Source organism: Euphorbia lathyris, chromosome 9 (genome assembly GCF_963576675.1).
Source record: "Euphorbia lathyris chromosome 9, ddEupLath1.1, whole genome shotgun sequence".
Taxonomy (NCBI): domain Eukaryota; kingdom Viridiplantae; phylum Streptophyta; class Magnoliopsida; order Malpighiales; family Euphorbiaceae; genus Euphorbia; species Euphorbia lathyris.
In genome coordinates, this window is record NC_088918.1 from 37,373,410 (window position 1) to 37,394,625 (window position 21,216).

At 35.3% G+C, this 21,216-nt stretch overlaps 2 protein-coding genes across 3 annotated transcripts; one reads left to right on the forward strand and one right to left on the reverse strand.

Annotated features, from left to right (window-relative positions):
• The first annotated feature begins 1,457 nt into the window (after positions 1-1,457).
• On the forward strand, positions 1,458-3,718 carry LOC136205277 (uncharacterized). The gene is made up of 4 exons (XM_065995802.1): positions 1,458-1,665; positions 2,360-2,486; positions 2,606-2,678; positions 3,319-3,718. The coding sequence occupies exons 1-4, from the start codon at positions 1,638-1,640 to the stop codon at positions 3,586-3,588; spliced, it is 498 nt and encodes a 165-aa protein (XP_065851874.1). The 5' UTR covers positions 1,458-1,637; the 3' UTR covers positions 3,589-3,718.
• A 13,035-nt stretch (positions 3,719-16,753) lies between these two features.
• On the reverse strand, positions 16,754-21,116 carry LOC136205543 (uncharacterized). Of its 2 annotated transcripts, none has more exons than XM_065996187.1 (5): positions 20,892-21,098; positions 20,747-20,796; positions 20,522-20,627; positions 20,355-20,413; positions 16,754-16,948 (listed from the first exon to the last, which is right to left on the reverse strand). In XM_065996187.1, the coding sequence occupies exons 1-5, from the start codon at positions 20,988-20,990 to the stop codon at positions 16,897-16,899; spliced, it is 366 nt and encodes a 121-aa protein (XP_065852259.1). In that variant the 5' UTR covers positions 20,991-21,098; the 3' UTR covers positions 16,754-16,896. The 2 variants fall into 2 exon arrangements, with proteins under 2 accessions (XP_065852259.1, XP_065852258.1); XM_065996186.1 differs by lacking the exon at positions 16,754-16,948 and adding an exon at positions 17,109-17,433 and having other exon boundaries at positions 20,892-21,116.
• Between the last annotated feature and the right edge of the window lie 100 nt (positions 21,117-21,216).

Genomic DNA, 21,216 nt, shown 5'->3' on the forward strand with positions numbered 1-21,216 from the left:
GATGATTTCTGGTCACCTCTATGGAAGTGCAAACTGGTTCCAAAAATCAATCATTTCCTTTGGGGAGCTTGCCCCAACTCCTTACCCTCCATGGACAACTTAGCACGGAGACATATAGTTGAGTCTGGGTCATTTTTTGTGGATCAACGAATGCATCACTGCTCCATCTCTTCAAAGCGTGTCCGCGGACAAAACCTCGTTGGAAGCTCCTAGGACTCTCTCTTAAGGTTTACAAACTTATTGGTAGCTCCTGCGGTGAATGGCTTCGACAGGCTCATCTCCATCTTCCAGCTCATGAATTCTGATGTTTCTGCTCCTTTCTCTGGATGACCTGGTTTGATTTTAATAAAGTGCGAAATGACAGCCCCCACTCTCAAATGAAGCTTTTCTTCTCGGTATTACACGGGCGCAGGAATAGTGTAAACCCATTCAGAGCTCCATATCCACAACAATCAAAAGGACTGACCAATGGCTTCCTCCCCCTCCAGGCTTTCTAAAACTTCATTGTGATGCATCCTTCAATCCCTAAACTCAATCTAGTTCAGTGTGATTCATCGTACGGATGGAAACCGGAGTTGTTGCAATGTGTGGTACGTCTCCCTTGGGGCACTGCTGGTCCACAGTTCATGCGGAAATCCTTGCCATTTTAAATGGATTATCTTGTGCTAAGGAATGTGGCTTCAAGTCACTGATAGTTGCAGCAGACAGTAAGGTTGCTGTTGAGGCTATTTTGCAACAAAGAGATGTTGCATACATTGATACTATAGCCCAAGCTATTCAAGAAGTCTCTGCTACCATGACCTCTGTCCAATTCATGCATGAGTTTAGGGAGCAAAATAAAGCAGCACATCTTTTGGCCAAATGGGGCTCCAATTTTAGCTCTCCTGTAGTTTTAATGGAATCCTTTTCCTTATGCATTTCAGCTTGTATCAAGTGTAAGGCCCTGTTCTTTTTGACTTAATTTTACATAAGTAAGTTCAGTTCAGTTCAGTTCAGCAGGATTCAGTTCAGTTCAGTTAAGTTCAACTAATTATTTAGTGTAGTTAAATTAAGTTAAATTTAGTTCAGTTTAGTTCAGTAGCATTCAATTAAATTAATTTAATTTAATTTAATTTAATTTAATTTAATTTCAGTCTAATTCTTCATCTATTTAATACAAGTTCTACCTTCTTCTAAAAAAAAAAAAGATGGACATTTAGCAACTCCCTTAAATATTCAAGTGGGACCTACTTATTTGTTATTGAAATAATAAAATCTGTATTTTCTTTTGACTAAACCAAATAATGACATGTGTTATATCTCCAAGAATGAATCTGGTCCTCATGATTCAATGATAGATCTTACGTTATATTTCCTTTTTTAATCTCCTCTAACTAAAAATTGGAGGATAAAACCGCCAGCACCACAGCATTTGGATCACGTGGCTAGTCTTGAATGGTCTAGTGTATTTAACTAATATAGACTGCAGCCCTGTGTATCCCCTCCTCTCCTGGTGTCGCATACTCTGTCTGTTGATTTGAATTAGAAAGATCCAACTTCACTGCTAAATTAATTTCATTTGTATCTTACACAACAAAACGAACCTACGCTTTTCTCCGATCAAATCTTCTCCTCCTTGGTTTGGTTCATCTGTCACCATGGGGCAGTCTCTCGGCATATTTCAGGGTACGTTTCTTTCTTATATTATTTACACTCTTTCCTTCTCTTTCAACTTTGTTTTCCGATTTTTAGGTTTTTGTTTCTTCTTGTTTTCTACTTCCTTATCGGTTGTTTCCATGTTTTTAATTGCCATTCTTATCGCTTAATTAGATTTTGTTCGTTGTTCAATTGATGACCTACCCGTTAGAATCTTAAACGAAGAAACTCAGAACGTTTGGCTGAAATTTCTTGGATATTAGATTATATGCAATTATTTTTGTGAACATCTGAGCAACAAATTGACATATGTTTGTAATTTAGAACACTAGTTTTGAATTTCCTGTGGAATCTATTTCTCCCTTTATTTTTTTAGTTTTTGAAGGTACAGGATTTTAATTCATAGTGGTCAAATGATTATATTTTAGGAACGTAAACGTGCTTAGAGATAGAGTGGAATATTAATCCAAGGGTAAATTATGAAGGGGAACAACAGACTGATTTTGTTTTGATTAGGTAAATACATGAAACAGAAATTAGTCTTTTAGGTTCTTGCTTGCAGTAAGTGCAAATATGCTTGTTTTCATAGCATAATTATTAATAACTGTGTTTATTGGTTTAACAAAATATGAAATAATTGATGAAGCATAGACATTTAAGCAACTTGTGATACTGTAGAATTTTCCTTTTCTCATATATGCTCAATAGCCTATAAATTGTGCAGGTAGGCAGCGGAGGGAAAGGCACATAAAAGTGATAACAGACAGGGTTTTTAAACGCGTGAAAAATCAGTCAGGAAAGGATACTCTGTCATTTGAAGATCTATACATTGCTGTCCTACTTGTCTACAAGTACAAAGCCTTTTCATTTCCTCTGAATTTCATTTAAATCAATATAATGTTTCAAGTTTTCGGCTTGCAGCCTACTAATCTTATTATATTATAATTGTAAATTGTTTGTCATGTTGTAGTGATATCAATAAGCGATTGCCAGGTCCTCATTTTGATCCACCCTCCAAAGATCAAGTTAGAACCATGATGCAGGTATCCTAACTATTTGAAATAAACAGAAAACAAGTGATTCTTGAATTGCTGGGCCGTACATTTGTTGTTCACTCTGTCTTAGTATTTTAGATATTCTGAAGCATAAAACAGTATGAGCATTCAGGATTACTTGATTTTAGTGTTTTAGCTTTGTTATTTAACCGGAGTCGTTTGATGACAAGAAATGTATAATTTATGTTTATGTGAAAACTAGTTGAAAGGGGAAAATGTAACAAAAACGTAGACCGTAGAACACATTTACTAGTGATGCTTGTTCAATAGCTGGCCTGCTGGTGATTTTAGGGATAAGGCCCGTTTTTGCTCCTAAGGGTTTTAGTATTTGCAATTTTACCAATGGTAGAAATCCTAGGTCAAACTTCTTCTTTTTCAATAAATCTCGTTGGGATTCTACTAGGAGTGAACATTGCACCATTTTGAATGATAGGGGTTAAACTGCTTCCAGACATACTCTATCCCTGGCTATTTTTTAAGGGGAATTTCCTCAAGCAGAGCTCAATATTTGTTAAGTTGTATGAGACCCGGAATATCAATGTAAAGGAAGTCGTGGGTGCTTTATGCTCGTTCGTGCATACATATTGCCTTAAAATTGCCATTTACTTGGTTCTTGTTGCACTCACAGGAATGCGACGTAAACTTCGATGGGGAGATTGATAACGAAGAATTTGTGAAATTTATCCTGAAGCTAACATCGGATACGTTCGTACTGGTTAGTCAGGGACTGCTAGTGACATTGATTGTAGCCCCAACGGTTGCAATGGCAACAAAAAAGGCAACAGAGGGAGTCCCAGGTGTAGGAAAAGTTCTGCAGAAAGTACCAAATTCAATATATGCATCCCTTGTCACTCTTGCTATTGTGTGGTTCCAAACTTCTGTCCAGGACTATGACTAGCCATTTACATTCAATATATTTCTACTTGCTCTAAAGGGCAGGCTGCCTGCTACTTGTTTCTTCATATTCGTGTAATCTAATGGACCTACAGAATTGCTTATATGGAAAAATACCATGTCTCGTTTTTGCATTTCATTCTTCCCTTGTTTCGAACAAATTTAAAAAACAGCAATTATACTTCTTTTAAAAGAAAATAAGTAATCAGTTATTTTAAAAGGAAAATAAATAAACATCTACCAGTAAAATTAATCAAGTCCTTAATTCAATAGTAATTTATAAATTCAATTATTAGTACAGTTATTCAGTAAAAAGAAAGGTGAAACCGAGAAACAATGAATAAAGGGTCAAAATGATCCTAAAGTTATTAGCATGGATACAAGGGGTCTGGGCTCTTTTGGCCGTTGGAACCACCATGACTAGAGGTAGTTCTGTCCCTTCCATCTACACAAAATTTAAGGTTGTAGGGTGCTAAATTAGTGATTTGATTAAACTTTGATTGGAGATTTAACCTAAAACTTTGTTTGGGAATTTGATAAATTGGGATTTATATAAATTGAGGATTGTTATATGATTAATATAAAATTAACTCATTGAGATTATATTTAATTAAGGTTCGGAGTGGTTAATGAACTCATTGAGTTTGTAATTACAAAATTCAACCATAGGTGATAAATTTCTCAAAGATTGTTGAAAAAAACGATTCAATTTTACTTTTGAAGTCCAAATCTAGTTTAATTTTGAGAAGTTTTACATTGGTACGTAAAAATTGATTCTGGACCACTCAAATGATAACACGTATATAGTTTTAAGTCAGAAAAAATAGAGTTATCGGACTTTGGCGGCCTCATACAAGATTGTAAGGAAATTCTTTTAGTTAGTACATGTTTTACTGTATCGTTAGTCCCTCGGCTAGTGAATGCAGCAGCTCACATTATGGCTCAACATGCTCGTCCCTATGCTAGTGATTTCATTTCTTTTGTGTCGCCAACATGGCTTTCTGATGTACCAGTTGCGTTCACATGGACCCTGATGACCACGTAAATTTGGTCATTCACCGTTAGATCTAGGCGGATTAAAATCCTAAGATGGAGATTCAAAACATCCTAAGGCTTATATTTAATCCGCCTAGATCTAACGGTGAATGACCAAATTTACGTGGTCATTAGGGTCCATGTGAACGCAACTGTTCTGATGTACTCTTGCAGGATGTTAACTGTTCATTAATTACATTTGCGCTTTGGTATATATATATAAGGCAAAAGGCCTTGATTTTCTTAATTTTTTTTGTCATATTAAGTCATTGATGACTATAAAAGTTAGTTTTGAATATAAAACTTGGGGCCCGTTTGTTTTACCTACTGTTTGCTGTTTGCTGTTACGGTTTGCTGTTTGCTGTTGCTGTTTGCTGATTGCTGTTGGAAAAAGCTGTTTTTTCAAAAAGCAGATATTTTCTGCTTTTGTAAAAGGCTGCAGGTGTAAAAAGCAAACAGGAGGTCACTAACCAAACACTTAATGCTGCTTTTCAACTGTAAAATGCAAACATGAGAAGTCTAACCGAACACATAAAACTCTGCCTTTTAAACTGAAAAGGCAAACAGGAGGTGAAAAGTAGGTAAACAAACACCCCCTTGATTAACAAAGTGTTATTCATTTCACATGCGTTAGAAATTTATATTTTTAACAGTTCAAAACAGTTTTTAATATGTGTAGTATGACTATAGGAAAACTGTAAAAACCTAATTTCGAGCTGTAAAAATAATAATTTCAAACACATATGAAATTAATAGCATTTTTTAACTGTAATAAATATTCACAAGTAACAAATTTAACAAGTGTAACAGAAAATAAAAGATTAAACGCTCAATGTGTCCAAATAAAAAATCAGAAACTTAATATATATAAAAAAAATTGAAAGATAAGGGATCTTGGATGTAGAACACATAAATTATTATTATTACTATTATAATTTATTTATTTTTGAGAATACACACATTAGAAGATAGATTTGCACTTTTGGCAATACACACGTTAGAAGATAGATTTGCTTAAGAGTCTGAAATATATTCCATGATTGAAGCAATCGTTTTTAACATTGGACGAAAACTTGCCAATCATCTCTACGATCGAAAGCCAAAACCTTTTTTTATATCAAGCATTGCCTTAGTAATTGTCACTAAATTTAAAAAGCTTGGTCTTTTGCTCTGAACAGTAGCGCTCGTGGCCTAATGGATAAGGCGTCTGACTTCTAATCAGACGATTGTGGGTTCGACCAGTTGATCTGTGTTAGGTATCTGGTTTTCTTGGTTTATTTGAACATCCATGAAATTAAGCTATCTAGTAAACAATAGAGAGATTTCACTAAGAAAATTAGGTTGAGAAAATGGATAGATTAGAAAACTCAGTTCTTGACCTCCACAGAAGCACACTCACTGAAGCAGTGAGAATGTGGGAATTGGAGTTTAGATTAGAAAAGCTCCTAAATCGTTTTTAATAGGCAAAAGCTATATTATGCTCCCTTATTTTTCCAAGTTTTTTTTTTAAATAGGCTTATCCATTCTACTTTCCAATTAATTAGCTCCAGTAATTATCAAATAACTTAGAAAATAAGGGGTACTTTTAAATTAAAAAAATCCTTAGAAAGACATTTAGATAGTTTGGTCAAAACTTATTAAAAAAAATATAGTTTGTTAAAAAAAACTTATCAGTAATAAATTTTTTTTTGGTGTGCGTGTCTTCTATCTACTGGTGTAAAATATACTGAAAATATGTCTAAGGTCTGTTTAAATTACCTGATATTTGCTGTTTACTGTTTGTTGTTTGATCATTAGTGTTTGGTGAAACTAAAATTGCCTATTGCTGTTACTATGTAAAATGACTAATATGGACATGTTTTAAATAAATATATAAAATTAATTTTAACTTTATTTTTTTTTGGTAGAAAAGGAAAGGAAACACAACAACAAAAAACCCAATCACGGGATCATCCTAGGAAAGCTAACCCCAATCCTATCATCTAACAGGAAAGGGAAGAGAAACCCAGGGGAAACAGGAAGGGTAGAGACTCCAAGAAGACCGTCATGAGCAGCTGCTGCCAAACGATCAGCAACCCGATTTTGCTCTCTGAAAACGTGACAGAACTCAAAACTCTCAAAGGATGAGCAAAACCTTCTAATAGCTTTTATAAGGTTGCTATACTTCAAACTCGGGGCATGACTGTCTTTAATCATATTAATGGCCTCCAGATTATCTGATTCAATAGTCAGACTCTTAATACCAAGCCTACCAGCCAGCTTGATCTCAGTTAGGATGCCCCAGAGCTCAGCAGCAAAGGAAGACCCTAAACCCAAATTCTGGTAAAAACTAGAAAGCCAAGCTCCTCCAGCATCTCTGAGAACACCTCCTGCAGCAATTTTCCCATTGCTGAGGCAAGAGCCATCAGTGTTCAGCTTTACAACCCCTTCTCTGGGTCTAACCCAGCTAACCAGATGGACATTCTTACTCAGGGAGGAAACGGCCAGAGAATCACCTTTAAAACTGTCCAAAATGGAGAAGAACTTATTGGAGAAAAAATCGACTAAGTTTGGCACGAAAATAGTTTTACTACCAAAAATTTTCTCATTTCTCCACTTCCAGATTTGGTGACAGATAATGGCAAAGAAGATGTCACCATGCTCCATAAACGAGAGGAGCTTGCCTTTAACACCATCAGAGAACCAGACCTCTTCAGGATGGGCCAGGAAGGAAGAAAAAGAATTAGAAGGAAGAATCTTCCTCCAAACCTCTTTACTCTTTGAACAATCCCTCAGGGCATGGCATAAGGACTCAGTATGGTCCCTGCATCTACTACAAGTTCCAGACTCCGATAAATGCCTCCTGTGCCTATCCAAGTTAGTCAATAACCTGTTCTTGACGCCCAGCCACAAGAAACTCCTAACACGATAAGGAACTTAAGGGCCCAAATGGACTTCCAAACCTCAGAGGAAGGAACCGACAAAGGGGGGGAGGAAAACGCTTCAAAGGCAGACTTGCAAGAGTATGCTCCATTATTAGTCAGAGCCCAACAGTGTCTATCCAAATCCTCCTCATGAGTACTCACCTTGAAGCCCCGCATTTTAAGGAGGGTATCGAGACCTAAAAAAGGCTCAAACTTGGCCTAGATCCAATCCCCTTCAGAGTCCACCACGTCAGCAATCCTCCAGTTCCTGATGTCATTAGGCAGGGGAGAAATACACACATCTACCAAAGGTTTGTCCCCTAACCAGGTATCAAACCAGAAACTAATGGATTTACCATTACCCACATCAAGACCAACCCCAGTACAAAATTCCGCAAAAATGGTGCTAATCCCTTTCCAAAGAAAGGAACACTGGGCAACTCTTTCCTTGGGGCCCCCAAAGATTTTATCTTTCCGATACTTACCACAAAGAAGGCGAGCCCAAAGAGAAGAAGGGCACTGCCACATCCGCCAAAGGAGCTTCATTAATAAAACTTTATTGTTGTCCTTTGCTTTCCTAATACCCAAACCACCAGACGCTTTGGGTAGGCACACTTCATTCCAGGGCACAAGATGGATTTTTCTCCCCGCCTCAGCTTTTCCCCACAGGAATCTACGGTTGATCTTATCCAGATTATTAAGCACAGGGGCCGGAAGTAGACAAGCCTGCATGATATGATTAGGGGTTGCACAATTAACCGATTGCACTAACGTCGTACGGCCTGCCAGAGAAAGAGTACTGGCTTTCCAAGAGGCACATTTAGAATTGGCTCTGTCCAAAGTATCCTGAAAGGTAACTTTAGAAACTCTTTCACTGTGCAGAGGAATACCCAGGTACTTACCAAGAGAGTCAGTAAGAGGAATACCAGACAAGTCACTTAATCTTTTGCAAACTCTGGGATTCATATTCTTAGAGCACATCATCCTTGATTTTTGGATATTAAGCTTTTGACCGGAAGCCTCACAAAAACAATCAAGGATATCCATAATAACACTCAATTGCTCTTCATTACCTTCCAGAAAGATAAGGACATCGTCAGCAAAGAATAAGTGAGTCATCTGGGGGCAGAATCTATTAATAGCTACCGGGTGGAAACTCCCAATATCAATAGCATCTTGAATTAGGTGAGAAAGCCTTTCCATAGCAATAATGAAAAGGAAAGGACTCATAGGGTCACCTTGACGGATACCCCGGCCTGGAGAAAACTCCTCAGACATATCCCCATTAACCATGACTTGAAAAACCGGAGAAGAAATACAGACCTAACGTATCAAGCGAAGTGCAGAGTTAGCCCTAACGTATGAAATTTAACTTTATAATTTTCAAGGATAATGACCAAATTTAACTCTTAACGTTTCAAGCGAAGTGCAGAGTTAGCCCTAACATATGAAATTCGGCAAATTTAACCCTATCGTTTCCAAGTAAAATCAATTTTAGCCTTGCATTATTGCAAATTTGAAAAGATTTTTTTAAATGTTATTTAACTATCACTTCAGACCTTTCAAATATCAATTATGTCTAACATATTTAGTGTATTACTATCAAAATTATAAAAATTATGTTAAAAATACTAAAAACTAAATATGTTACATATAAGTTAATTACAATTTTTTTTATCAAACTGTCTAAACTATTTACTGTGTGTTATTAGTATAGTTATAAAAAAACCCAACAAAAATAGTACGGAACAACTACAATTTATCGACAAACTTGTTTGAAATGTTCAATATGACAGTTAAATTAATAACAGTCAAACGGTTTTTTCAAATTTTCTATTACACAAAGTTAAAATTGATCGTGTTTGGAAACATTAAGGTTAAATTTGCACTATTTCATATGTTAGGGCTAAATCTGCACTCCGTTTGAAACGTTAGAATTAAATTTGACCCTATTGAAAAGTTAAGATTAAATTTCACCAAATTCAAAAAAAAAATTAATTAATAAAAGTAATTAATTAATGTAAATTCTGTGGTTGGTTATAAATTTACTATTTTTATAACTTTTTAAGAGTTGATAAAAAAATTCTAAAACCATAAAGAGAAAAAAAATATTGCAAAGGTATAATTGTTTATTTATAATATCTTGTTGTAGGTGTAAAAGGGATGAATTAGAGTTCTTGGAGAGAAAAAAAACCTGATATGTACCTGAGTTTTAAGTAAAAGTTAAAAGGTTATATAGGGTTATAAAATATAAACCGCATAGGCAATAAGAATCAGCAGCAAATTGCTGTTGTTGCAAACAGCAGTCTCTTAGTTGTTAAAACTACAAATTGTAGCTGTTATACATTTTTAACCAAATACTAATTTAGGTGCCACTAGAGGAGAAACAGCAAATAGGAGGTAGAAATAGGGAGAAACAAACCCTCTCTAAATTGATAGTGAAATATTTATATAACAATGATAATTGCATAAAAAGATTTTCTAAAGATAATAAAAGATAAAAATACACATGCTGATTGATGTTTGGATTTCAAAAAATTAAAATTTTAATGGATGTAAAGTGAAGTCAGATACAGATGTGCAGGTCCATCTCGCTATCTGTTTTTAATTTTACAAATTAATGAGGTTATCATGATTCGAACCTTCGATCATTTGGTTCAAAAGACTCGGATATCATGTCATGGAACCAATTGAACTAAAAACTCAAACTTTTATAGTTAAGGTCCAATCATAAATCTTATATTCACTGACAACGTTAGAGTCTATTTTGTTTGAATGGTGTAGCTCAAGCTTTATATTCAAATTCTCTTAATGTATTTGCATTTCTTAAAAGAGAAGAAAAAAAATTCTAAAATTGACATTTCCAATTTGAGAGAGAGCCTTGACCCTGTTTCCCCCTCAATTACGCCCTTATACATTGGTAGATTTTACATCCTAAATCTGCTATATCAAGTTATGATAGTGAGGAGTAATTAAGTTTGAGTGATATTAATTAACATTGCTTTTGAAATTAAAATATTACTACTTTGCTTTAAGTTAAGTGGATGTGCACTTGATAACATTTTCGTTATGATAGTCAATTAAAGGTTTATCTACAGCTTAATCCCACTTTGTTAGTGGGTTTGTGGTTAAAAGTCTCACAGCTACTACTGTAAAATATGTTTTCTTCATTAGGTAAAGAAGAATGAAAAAAATAATAAAATAAAAAAGCACATGAAAAATGCCTTATTTATGAATCAATCCAGCCGTTAAAAGATGAAAAAGTTACATACCACATGAAATTATACACAATTTAATGATTGAATTTAACTTAGCAAGTAATACATCGTTGTTTTTTAATTGACACGGAATTGATTTATAAATTTTTGGGTTAGGTTAAGTTAGGGTTGACACGCTAACTCGAAAGGAATATTTAAAATTAGAATTAATTTCAAACAAATATCATATGGTTTCACGTTTTTACAAATCGATATCTATGAGTTTTTTTTTGTTACAAACCAAATCATGTAGTTTGCAAAATTTTCATTTTTTTTTTGTTGATTTTGCCAAGTTTGACCGATGAAGACTTCGAAATAAAAAAATTCAAGAATTAAGGCTCTGTTTGTTTGGGGAAAAATATTCTGCAGGAAAATATTTTTCCAATTTTTCAGTGTTTGTTTGGGCAGGAAAATAAATCAAAGGAAAATAAGTGGCAAGTCAATGGAAAATGAAAGAAGAAATAAGGGAAAATGGGTAAAACATTTTCCCCAAAACATATGCGTTTAGAGAAAAATGGGGAAAACGTTAAAAAATGTAAAAATACAAAAATATGAAACACGAAAAAACACGAATAACGTGAAAACGTTACAAAACACGAGAATATGAAAAAACCCGCAAAAACATGAAAATGTGAACAAACGTGAAAAACACAAAAAAAGAGCAAACACTTGAAAAAGCACAAAACATGAACAACACGAAAACGTGAAAAAATACAAAAACACAAAAACGCGGAAAATGCTAAAACACAAAAACTTGACAATAAGTGAAAACACGACAAACATGAAAAGACGAAAAATGCAAATAAAACACGAAAACGTAAAAAACACAAAAACATGAAAATACGAAAAACATGAAACGTGAATAACACGAAAAGTAACAAAGTGAGAAAAATAAAAAACGCGAAAAAAAAAAGAAAACGTGAAAATGGGAAAAACCGAAAAACTAAACGTGAAAACACGAAAAAATGAAGAGAAAATGCAAAAAAAACACAACAACGTTAATAACACGAGAAAACGTACAAAAATGCCAAAAATATGAAAAAACGTTTTTCGTGTTTTTAACATCAATTTTTTTTTTCACATTTTCGTGTTTTCCCACTTTTTTCCATGTTTTTAATATTTTTTTACTTTTTGTGATTTTCGCATTTTTCCACTTTTCGTGTTTTTAACAAATTTTCACGTTTTTTTTGTGTTTTTTCACGTTTTTAGTGGTTGGAAAATATTTTCCAGTGTTGTAGCCAAACACCGAAAAATATTTTCTAGTGTTGTTGCCAAACACAGAAAAATATTTTATTTTCCTGCACAATTTTTCCCTGCATAAAATTTTCCAGAACACAATATTTTCCCCAAACAAACGGGGCCTAAATCATATTTTAATCAACTTTAATTCTTCAACTTGTTAGGTGTCAGATCATTTAGGTGTTGTTGTTTTTATAAGTGAGAAAGTTAATGTTTACAAAGAAAAAACTCCAAAAATGATAATTTTGAAAAATTAAAAATATGTTTCCACAATAAATATGATACTAACCAACTTTAATTCTTGAAAATTTTCATTTTAATGTCATTATCGGTCAAATTTGGCGAAGTTAATAAAAAATGAAAATTTTGCAAACCACATGGTTCGATTTGTAACAAAAAAAAAACTCATAGTTATCGATCTGCAAAAACATGAAACCATAGGGTATTTATTTGAAATTAACCCTTAAATTTATTATCTTATCAATGCTATGTCCAATGGGACAACATGTCAGCCACTCCGACACAGATGTAACACCAACCCACCCATAACCTTCCAAAAGTTGATGGTTGTGGGAAAGAGCTTCGTCTGTTATATCGACAATATGAGACCGACAGACTACGAAGAGCGTGAGGAAGACAAAAAAAAAAGAAAGACAAGAAGAAGGAAGATAAATAGAGGCGGCAACCGAGAAAAGAGAAACCCAAAGTCGATAAGATGATGGGCCAATCCTGTACCACCCTAGAAGGGAAGAACCCGCAAGGGAGCCGCGAGAAGACAGAAGCATAGGTCGAGAGTTCCACTACTTGGACAAACAATGCCCTCCTCTCAGGAACGATCACCAGATCGAGTAGGAACAAACCTACCCCCCCCCCAAACTCTTCGGAACCCTCCCCCAAATCCCGCCTAAGGGAGGGATAAATTTTGCAAATTCCATAAACGCAGCAGCCATAACACCGATGAATGCAAGGAATACTCTAGGGAGTGCGAGAAGCTGCTGCTCCAGTGGCCAAGCCCTAAAGGTGGGCAACCTAAGGAAGGACTCCAACATTTAAAAGACTCCCCTCCACGCAGGGATGATCCCAAACAACCAAGGTATCAGGGCGCGATATAAGTGATACGGGAGGCCACCCCCACATATAGGGAAAGTTCACAAGCAAGAAAAAAAGCTAAATGGGCTTATAGGGGAATCCCTCTCAGTCAACCCTTTTCTCCTCATATCCTATAGTGAGGCTTTCATCGTCTCCCTTCCAATCAACAACTTTATGGTTCATCGCATCATTGTCGATACTAGAAACTCGGTGAACCTCCTTTTTTAGTGAGCACTCGATGCCATGGGGCTCAACAAGAAGAGGTTGTGTGAGGGAACTGCCCCCCTAATGACTCTATCAGACATAAATGTCTCATTCTTGGGTATCATCTCACTCATAGTTGTCTTCGAGGTCAAGGAAAAGCTGGTGGAAACCCAAACCAGCCAGGTGGTGGTCGATGTACCCCATGGCTTACAATTCCATCATGGGTAGACCTCTTCTCTCCAACATCAACTCCACCATTAGCAACCACGATCTCGCATTCACTCTCCCTAGCGCTTTGGGAAACCTAACCATCAAAGGCAACAAGCAGTTGGCCAAAGAATTCCACTGAACCTCCACGGACAGTGCTCGTCATCGACACTCCTTAACCCCTGGAGCCACTGGAGGATTTTGACATGGGATAACACCAAACGCTTAAACTGAGCACCCTAATGACCACAGAACTGGCCAACCATGTCAAAAGCCCACTACTTGAGCATACTGACATCTTTGCTTGGACAACGACTGATATCACAGGCATCTTTCCCGATCACGCCGCCACTCCCTTAGTACATACCCCAATATGGAAGCAATCCAACAAAAGAAGCGACTACAGGCCCGTGACAAACAAGAGGCCATCAATGTAGAAATGGAAAAACAAAAGGTTGTAGGGTTCATTAAGTCGGTCTACTAGCTATTATGGATTTCTAACATAATGATAATTGTGTAAACTTCCTTGGCCGAAATCTCTTCCCTGTGAGGTGCCGTTGGGATCGGCGGGGGACACTCTGGTGCCAAAGTTAGTATAATATTTAGTGATAATAAGGATAATTGACAAGAGTTTTGTGAGCATACCTTAAATACTTCGAAGTTTGGAATATTTATTTAGATTTTTGTAACCTTTTAGTATTAATGATGTTCGAACAGTCATGTCATTACTCCTCTTAATGGCTACTAATTATCATTTAAATATATTTATTCTCATTTAAGGGTGACTATAAAGGCGAAGGCACAAACATCCTCATGTGGTTCATTACTCCTCGTGTAGTTCGAAAAGCAGCCACAAAGACGAAGGCAAAGAGCTCATACGGCGTATGAGATAGCAACACGACGTGTTGCGAGAAAATGGAGTTTCTACTTCTTTGGTTTAATTCACACACTTCTTTGGTTTAATTCACACGATGTGTGACTCTTCCCACATGGCCTGCGGATTTTTGCATTTTCAGTCACACAACATGTCACCTTTCCCACATGACGTGTGGCCTAATTTAATCATCAAGTTCTTCAATTCAACAGTGTTCTAATTACGAATCTGTCACTACCTATTTACAATTTCTGTCATTGGCATATTTACTATTCTACCATTAATTTAGTGAGCTGCTAAATACTGCCATCAAATTCCTTTTCACCGCCACTTTTGGACTTTTTTGCCCTTCTCATAATTTTGATCAAAAACTAAAAATTCTCTCTCCAAAATCATAAACCCGAACAACAATAATTGAAATTATGAAAATAATTGATGTGTTACAATCCGAACCCCGAAAATGGATAATTACGAGTCGGAAACATTAAGATTTACATCTTTTTATCAAAGAACTCATGAAAATAATACATATTTTTCATGACGATATTGCATTTTTCGTCACAAAAAATAGGAGAATTTTTAATTTTTCGTCACAAAAAATTGAATGATTTAGTATTTTTCGTCACTAAAATTTTTACGATTTTGCATATTTTAAAATTTAGCCTAAACGCCATGGTGGGAATGGTATGCCGCATCTGTTCTCACCATGGCAGGAACGGATGCGGCATACCATTCCCACCATGGCAGGAACGGATGCCGCATCCGTTCCCACCATGGTGGGAATGGTATTCCGCATCCGTTTAGGCTAAATTTTAAATTTTCTCTCAAAAAAAAATTCCCAATTTTGACAAAAAATTTATGCCAATGGCAAAATGGTCCAATGGATGCGGTGATAAGGAATTTGGTGCCGTATATAGCAATACCCTTAATTTATCTTGTAACCATGTTACCTCTAGTGGCTTAGGTTATCTTAGTTGTGCCTTATGAGCTTTTATGTATTTCCTAGCATTCGGTTTGGAAGGTATATAAACCTTTCTTTTTGTATTGAATGCATCTATTATGGATTAAATAAAAAAAACAGTCATTTGAAAGATTTGGATTTTCATTATTTGGGATTATTTCCTTCAAGTTTAGCTCGAAAAGAGTTTGATTCTTTCTTAATTTACTATTAAATATTATTTCACTATCGATCTGCATCACATACTTTTCATAAATCAAAATCCGTAGAAAAGCAGCTACAATCCAATTTTTATCATTTAGGTCCTTTCGGATAATCGTATCTCAGTCATTTCTACTGCAACCATATAGATCTAGTGATTTACGGATAAAATAAAACGTATCTCCTCTTACTAAACCCATAAAAAGTATAAATGAAAGTATTATAGTTGACATATACAGATGAGATGGAAAAGAAATCTTATGAAATATATCGATTTCAACCAAAATAAAATCATTAATTAAGAAAAAGACACTAGAAGTGTAGAATACACATAGATGAGAGGAGAACGAATATAAACTTCATTTTCCCTCCTCCAACTAGATCTAGTTACCTAAAAGTGAATATTTGATGAATGAGCAATGAAACCACTAATTAATGACATCAGAAATGTAGGGATGGACACATAGATGAGGAGGACGAATGAATATAAACTTTCTTCTTCCTCCTCCAAATGGATTTAATTACTTAAAAGTGGATATTTAATGAGAGGAGCAACATTTGTTGTAACTAAACATGTTGTTGAAGGAGCAACAATCAGAAATTACTTCAATTGTCTATCGCTTATCCTTTGTAATCTTTACTAGTTTTGTACTTGCTCCAATTTTTATTAGTTTTGTACAAAATTTTAATGTTTAGTAATTCTTATGTGCTCGCTCCAGTTTTTATTATATATCGTTATAGTAGGGTTTGTGGTCGTGCACACCGAGGGTAAAGAATTTAGGGTTTAGAACAAGTTTAAGAAGAGTTTGGAGGAAAAGGGAAAGCAACTAGCTTCTTTCAATTTGTTCATTTTTATATTACCAACGATATTTTCTCAAATTTTCCATATACATATAATCCAAATTAAGCCATAAAAATAAAAAGAAATTTTTTTACAGAGATTATGACACACAAACAAAGTGGATGCTTACTGGTTGAGCCTGAATGTTGGATGCGAGATGGCTCTCGAACCAGTTTAGTGCCTAGATAGATAGCATGTCCATCCATCATAGTCAAATCCAAGGCCAAGAACAAGCTCCCCATACTAAATTGGATCGGCATGTTACGTACTCTTAATTACAGTCGTCCCACATCCCACATTCGAGCTAAAGTAGCAAACACCCGCCTTGTTTGCGTGTAACGAACATATATCAAGAACAAAGATACCTCATTTTAAAAATCATAAAATTGACTCATGTATATTTAAAGGAGCAGATGCTTTGGAAGTATTACAAAATTTTACTTGATTTTTAGAAACGACCTCAACCTCAAAACTCTGCAGTATAGGTTAACATATGACATCAATTTAATACTCAAAAGCTCCCCTAATACCCTCAAGGGGTTCCCCCAGTGAATCCCTGCAGAGAAGCCAATAAAATTTGTATTACAAGCAGTAAATAAAATATCCCAGTGAAACTTTCAAAATATTAAAAAATATATATATTATCAGGTGAGTACTTTAACAAGTTCCATCAAGTTTATACCCCCAAGTTCTATTCTGATCGTTAAACCCCAAAATAGACATAACATTTGTGTGAAATTGTATTTTCTAAAATTCCACTTAATGTGACAAAAAATAAAAGATCATGAGTTTAATGTGTTGGAATGAAAGATCAGGGACAATCCATCAAAATCAGAATGATCACTGGCCTCGGGATGTTTTTTCTTTGAAACAACTAGAATGTGACATGCTTTAATCACATGGGACATCAAGCTCCCATCATCACCAGCATAATCAGGCACTAATGATTTGTTTAAGATTAATCATATTGTAACAGGGAGAAAGTGAATTTTGATTATACAGAATGAGGCCCACAAGTAGACAATTAGCTTGTAAAGCAAACTGAAAAGCACAAAAGAACCAGGAAGTCAAATTATCATCTACAAACTAGCTTAATTCCATGCGTTCCACTGTTGCAAATGCAGCAAAATAAGCTTCCATATGCATTTAGTCGTTAAAGAATTACTTGAAATAAAAAAACGTGTCATGTGCCTAATTATGAAAACAATTAAGAACTAAGACGCCCAATCAGTAACTGGGAAATGTTTGCAAACACAGGGTTGAGCAAAACTATACCACTAGGTTCATTCACACCATTCAAACAAGTAGACTTACTTTCTTCTCATTCCGTGTACCGAAACACTCAAAAACACTATCTACGTTATCTCAATATGAAAATTTTGAGGATCATTACCCCGTCACATTAAAGCAGAGAGATTATAATGTACAATCAGGGGATGAAATGAGCATCCACATCGGCAATACGAACTTACGAACTAATTATGTATGAAACACAGCAGGAGGTGGTGAAGTTTGAACATCCAGCTTCTTACTTGGTACAAATATTATAGAGCATGAGCTAAAGACTATTTTCATGGATTCGGCAATTATATTTTAGAAGAAATAAAGGAATGAATGGTGTGAAGATCAGTATGAGGTAAAACTTAAAAGTAAGTTAGCTATGCAGATAGTGAGCTGTGTGGGTCACACAATTAAGGGTGCATTAGCGCAAAACACTCTGCTACATAGAGTGGAGATGCAGTTTGTGGGTTCCTGTAGTAGTAGAGTCTTACTTAGTTCAGCGTATTTTTACTTTCTTTTACGCTAAACCTTACTTGCTTTCTCATTAATGGAGAAAGAATTATCAGTAAGACTCTTTCTCTATTTGTCTGTCTCTTTGTGTTTGGGTTTTTATTACACCTAGATGAACTAAAACCAGTACAGGGATTTGTTATTACTACTTCTGTAATCAAATTGTTTCAAAATGTAGAAAACAGTTAATATCACTGGATCAACCATTTGAAGTTTCGATTCGGTTCTCCTTGCTAGTAAATTAATTCAGTAACTTGATGTTGGACTTACAAAAAGTTATCGTTCTTCACTACTATGGAATGGACCTTTTTCTTTTCTTTTCTTTCCTTTTTTTCCATTCCAGCAACATCAAACATTTTTTGCAGCATGTTGTGAAAGTTTTTCTTCCCCCCAAAACTAATGGGAACACAAAGGCAGCCATTTAAAACAAAATTGTCAATGTGATGTATCAGAAGCAACTAAATTACATTTTAAACCTACTGCTACTAAAAAAAAACTATAAAATTATTAAGTCTTTTTTTTTTCAAGACAGACTAGGATTAAAACTTAGACAGCACAAACTACATCAGGATTCAACCTATTTGCGAGCAAGATCAGAAATCGTTCCTTTCAGGGGCGGAGACAGAGGGGAGCCTGGAGGGGCCTGGCCCCCCAGCCGCCAGAACCACCCCTACCATGGATGGTTTCGGGTCCCCCGGCTGTTGGAACTATCCCTACTATGGATGGTTGCGGGTCTTCGGGGTGCTTAATTAACTCATTGAGTTTGTACTTAATTACAAAATCCCACTTGATTAATATGTGATTCTTTAAGTTTGTTCAGAACGACTCAATTTTACCTTTGTAGTCTAAATCTAGCTTAATTTTGAAATGTTTTAAAGTGGTACGCAAAAGAAAAAAAATTGAGCGAGTTCGATTTAGCAAAAGAAAAAAATTTTAAGCACGCACTTGTAAAATTGGCCCCCCAGTGGACCAATGCTGTATTTGCCACTGGTTCCTTTGGTAATTTCACTTCATCCCACTTGGAAATAGTGGTTCTAAATCACATTCCTAACACCAGAAGACCAAACATGTGTATGTTAACCCCAAGTTATAACTCTCACTCAGGTGTCAATATGTTAATGCTGCATCCAGTCAATACTCTCATTGTTATTCATATCTCAGTTCTAAATTCACAAAGGCAACTCACCGAAACAACCATCAACATACAATAGTCCATTGTCAAAGCAAACCATGGCTGCTACAGCTCAATCACTTGTTATATGACATTGCAGGATCTCATTACCTCTGAATCAACTTAGCCAAAAATTTAACCATTTAACTATGTCGCTCTCACATATCAGTTTATGGTAGAGCATCAACCTCTATCTTATAACTACACCTTGAAATTTTGCATTGCTAGATTCATTGGAGAAGTAAATGCAATCTCTGGAGTCTGAATTCAATTGACTGTTCATGCCAGAACTCATTGAAAACTTCAGTTAATATTGGGTTAGCTTTTGGTTGTCAACAAATGCTTATTTAGTTAAATGCAAAGCATTTAGTATCATTCTTTATACTAGACAAGGAAAAATTCTAAAACCTCGACACAAACATAAACAAAATAGTAGCAATCAATATCATGCTGACACTTCCCTCCAGGAATAACAGTAGCCTGATTTTATGTTTCGAACACAAATATACAAGTGATCCAATCTAATTATAACAACAAAAAATGATTTTCCAGCAGGGATCAAGGTATTAATGGTATAAATTCATAATCTTAAAACCTACTGCGTGAAACATAAGAGAGACATGACATCCAAGTCTCTTCCTCCACTAGCTTATTGAACTCATTTACTTGTCTTGGCTAAATTCATCTTGCCTATGATCAAAACACAATTAACTAATACTGACATTAGTCTAAATATTATCTAACATCTCTAAAAAGTAATTCTTATCAGTTAACAATCACTTCTAGTACACACTATGGACTTCATTAGAGCCAGAAGCAACCCATCAATCAAATTCATACTCTTATTATACCACTACCAAGTACTTCCAATAGGAGCAAACATGTTCATTACCAACCAAGTTGAACAAGTTCATGCATAAATACATAAAAATAAATGTGTAGAAAACGGCAAAAAAGCCTTATAAGTTCAATTATTAGATTAAGGGTTTGATAAACTTACTTATAGAGACAATACTTGTATTCTTGGCTTCTAACATGATCTTTCTCACCCTCTTCAAGCTACAAGTAAATAAAAAGTAATAATAATAATAATCGATTCTTGAACAAAATATTTAACAAAAATACACCGAAACTTAGAAAAGACTCATCTAGAGAATCAATGTATACCGGATCGCTCTCGTAAATAAGCCCATAACAAGTTGGGGAAAGACACCGCAAGGCACAATTTTCCTTCGCCGTCATTGAGGTTTTGCATTGCTGGCCCCAAAGTCCACTATTCCCATCACAAGTAACACAAACCAAGATTTTCTTAAGATATATAGTAGGAAATCAAATTAAGAAAAAGATAAATTAGAAGATCGGAAAATTGTTTCAAAAGGTAGAACTGCAAACCTCTCTATATCAGCATAACACTCGTTCTTCTTTTGGCGGATGTCTGAGTCCTAAAATTTGAACAAAGAACAGGCATTAAATTTGGGAATCAAAGTAAAAATTGACAGGATTAGTGAAACAAAAATTGGGAGTATGAAAGGATTACAGATATTGGACGGCGAGACTTAGAGAGAGCAGGAGGAGTGATACATAACAAGAAAAGGATCGAAATTAAGAGTAAATAATTATGAATAAGATTAGCCATCAACTAATCGATCAGATTCAGACCGATCCTTATTCGTTGTCCTTCGCGAGTTACAGTTGTGTCAGTTTAAAGTTTCCGAGTCCGGAGAGAAATCGAATTTAGTGCGTCTTTTATATTAACGGGCCGCCATCTGTGGGCATACCATGTTTTATGACCCAATCCGGATTTAAATCCACATACGCTTACGCATTTAGAAGAAATTTCTTGAAATGATTTATAAGAGAGT

Coding starts and splice junctions, on each gene's coding strand:
- LOC136205277 (XM_065995802.1), top strand. CDS start 1,638: ATGGGGCAGTCTCTCGGCATATTTCAGG. Junction 1,666..2,359: donor GTCTCTCGGCATATTTCAGG/GTACGTTTCTTT, acceptor TAAATTGTGCAG/GTAGGCAGCGGAGGGAAAGG. Junction 2,487..2,605: donor GCTGTCCTACTTGTCTACAA/GTACAAAGCCTT, acceptor GTCATGTTGTAG/TGATATCAATAAGCGATTGC.
- LOC136205543 (XM_065996186.1), bottom strand. CDS start 20,990: ATGGCTAATCTTATTCATAATTATTTACTCTTAATTTCGATCCTTTTC. Junction 20,628..20,746: donor TGTTATGCTGATATAGAGAG/GTTTGCAGTTCT, acceptor TGATGGGAATAG/TGGACTTTGGGGCCAGCAAT. Junction 20,414..20,521: donor TTATTTACGAGAGCGATCCG/GTATACATTGAT, acceptor ATTTACTTGTAG/CTTGAAGAGGGTGAGAAAGA.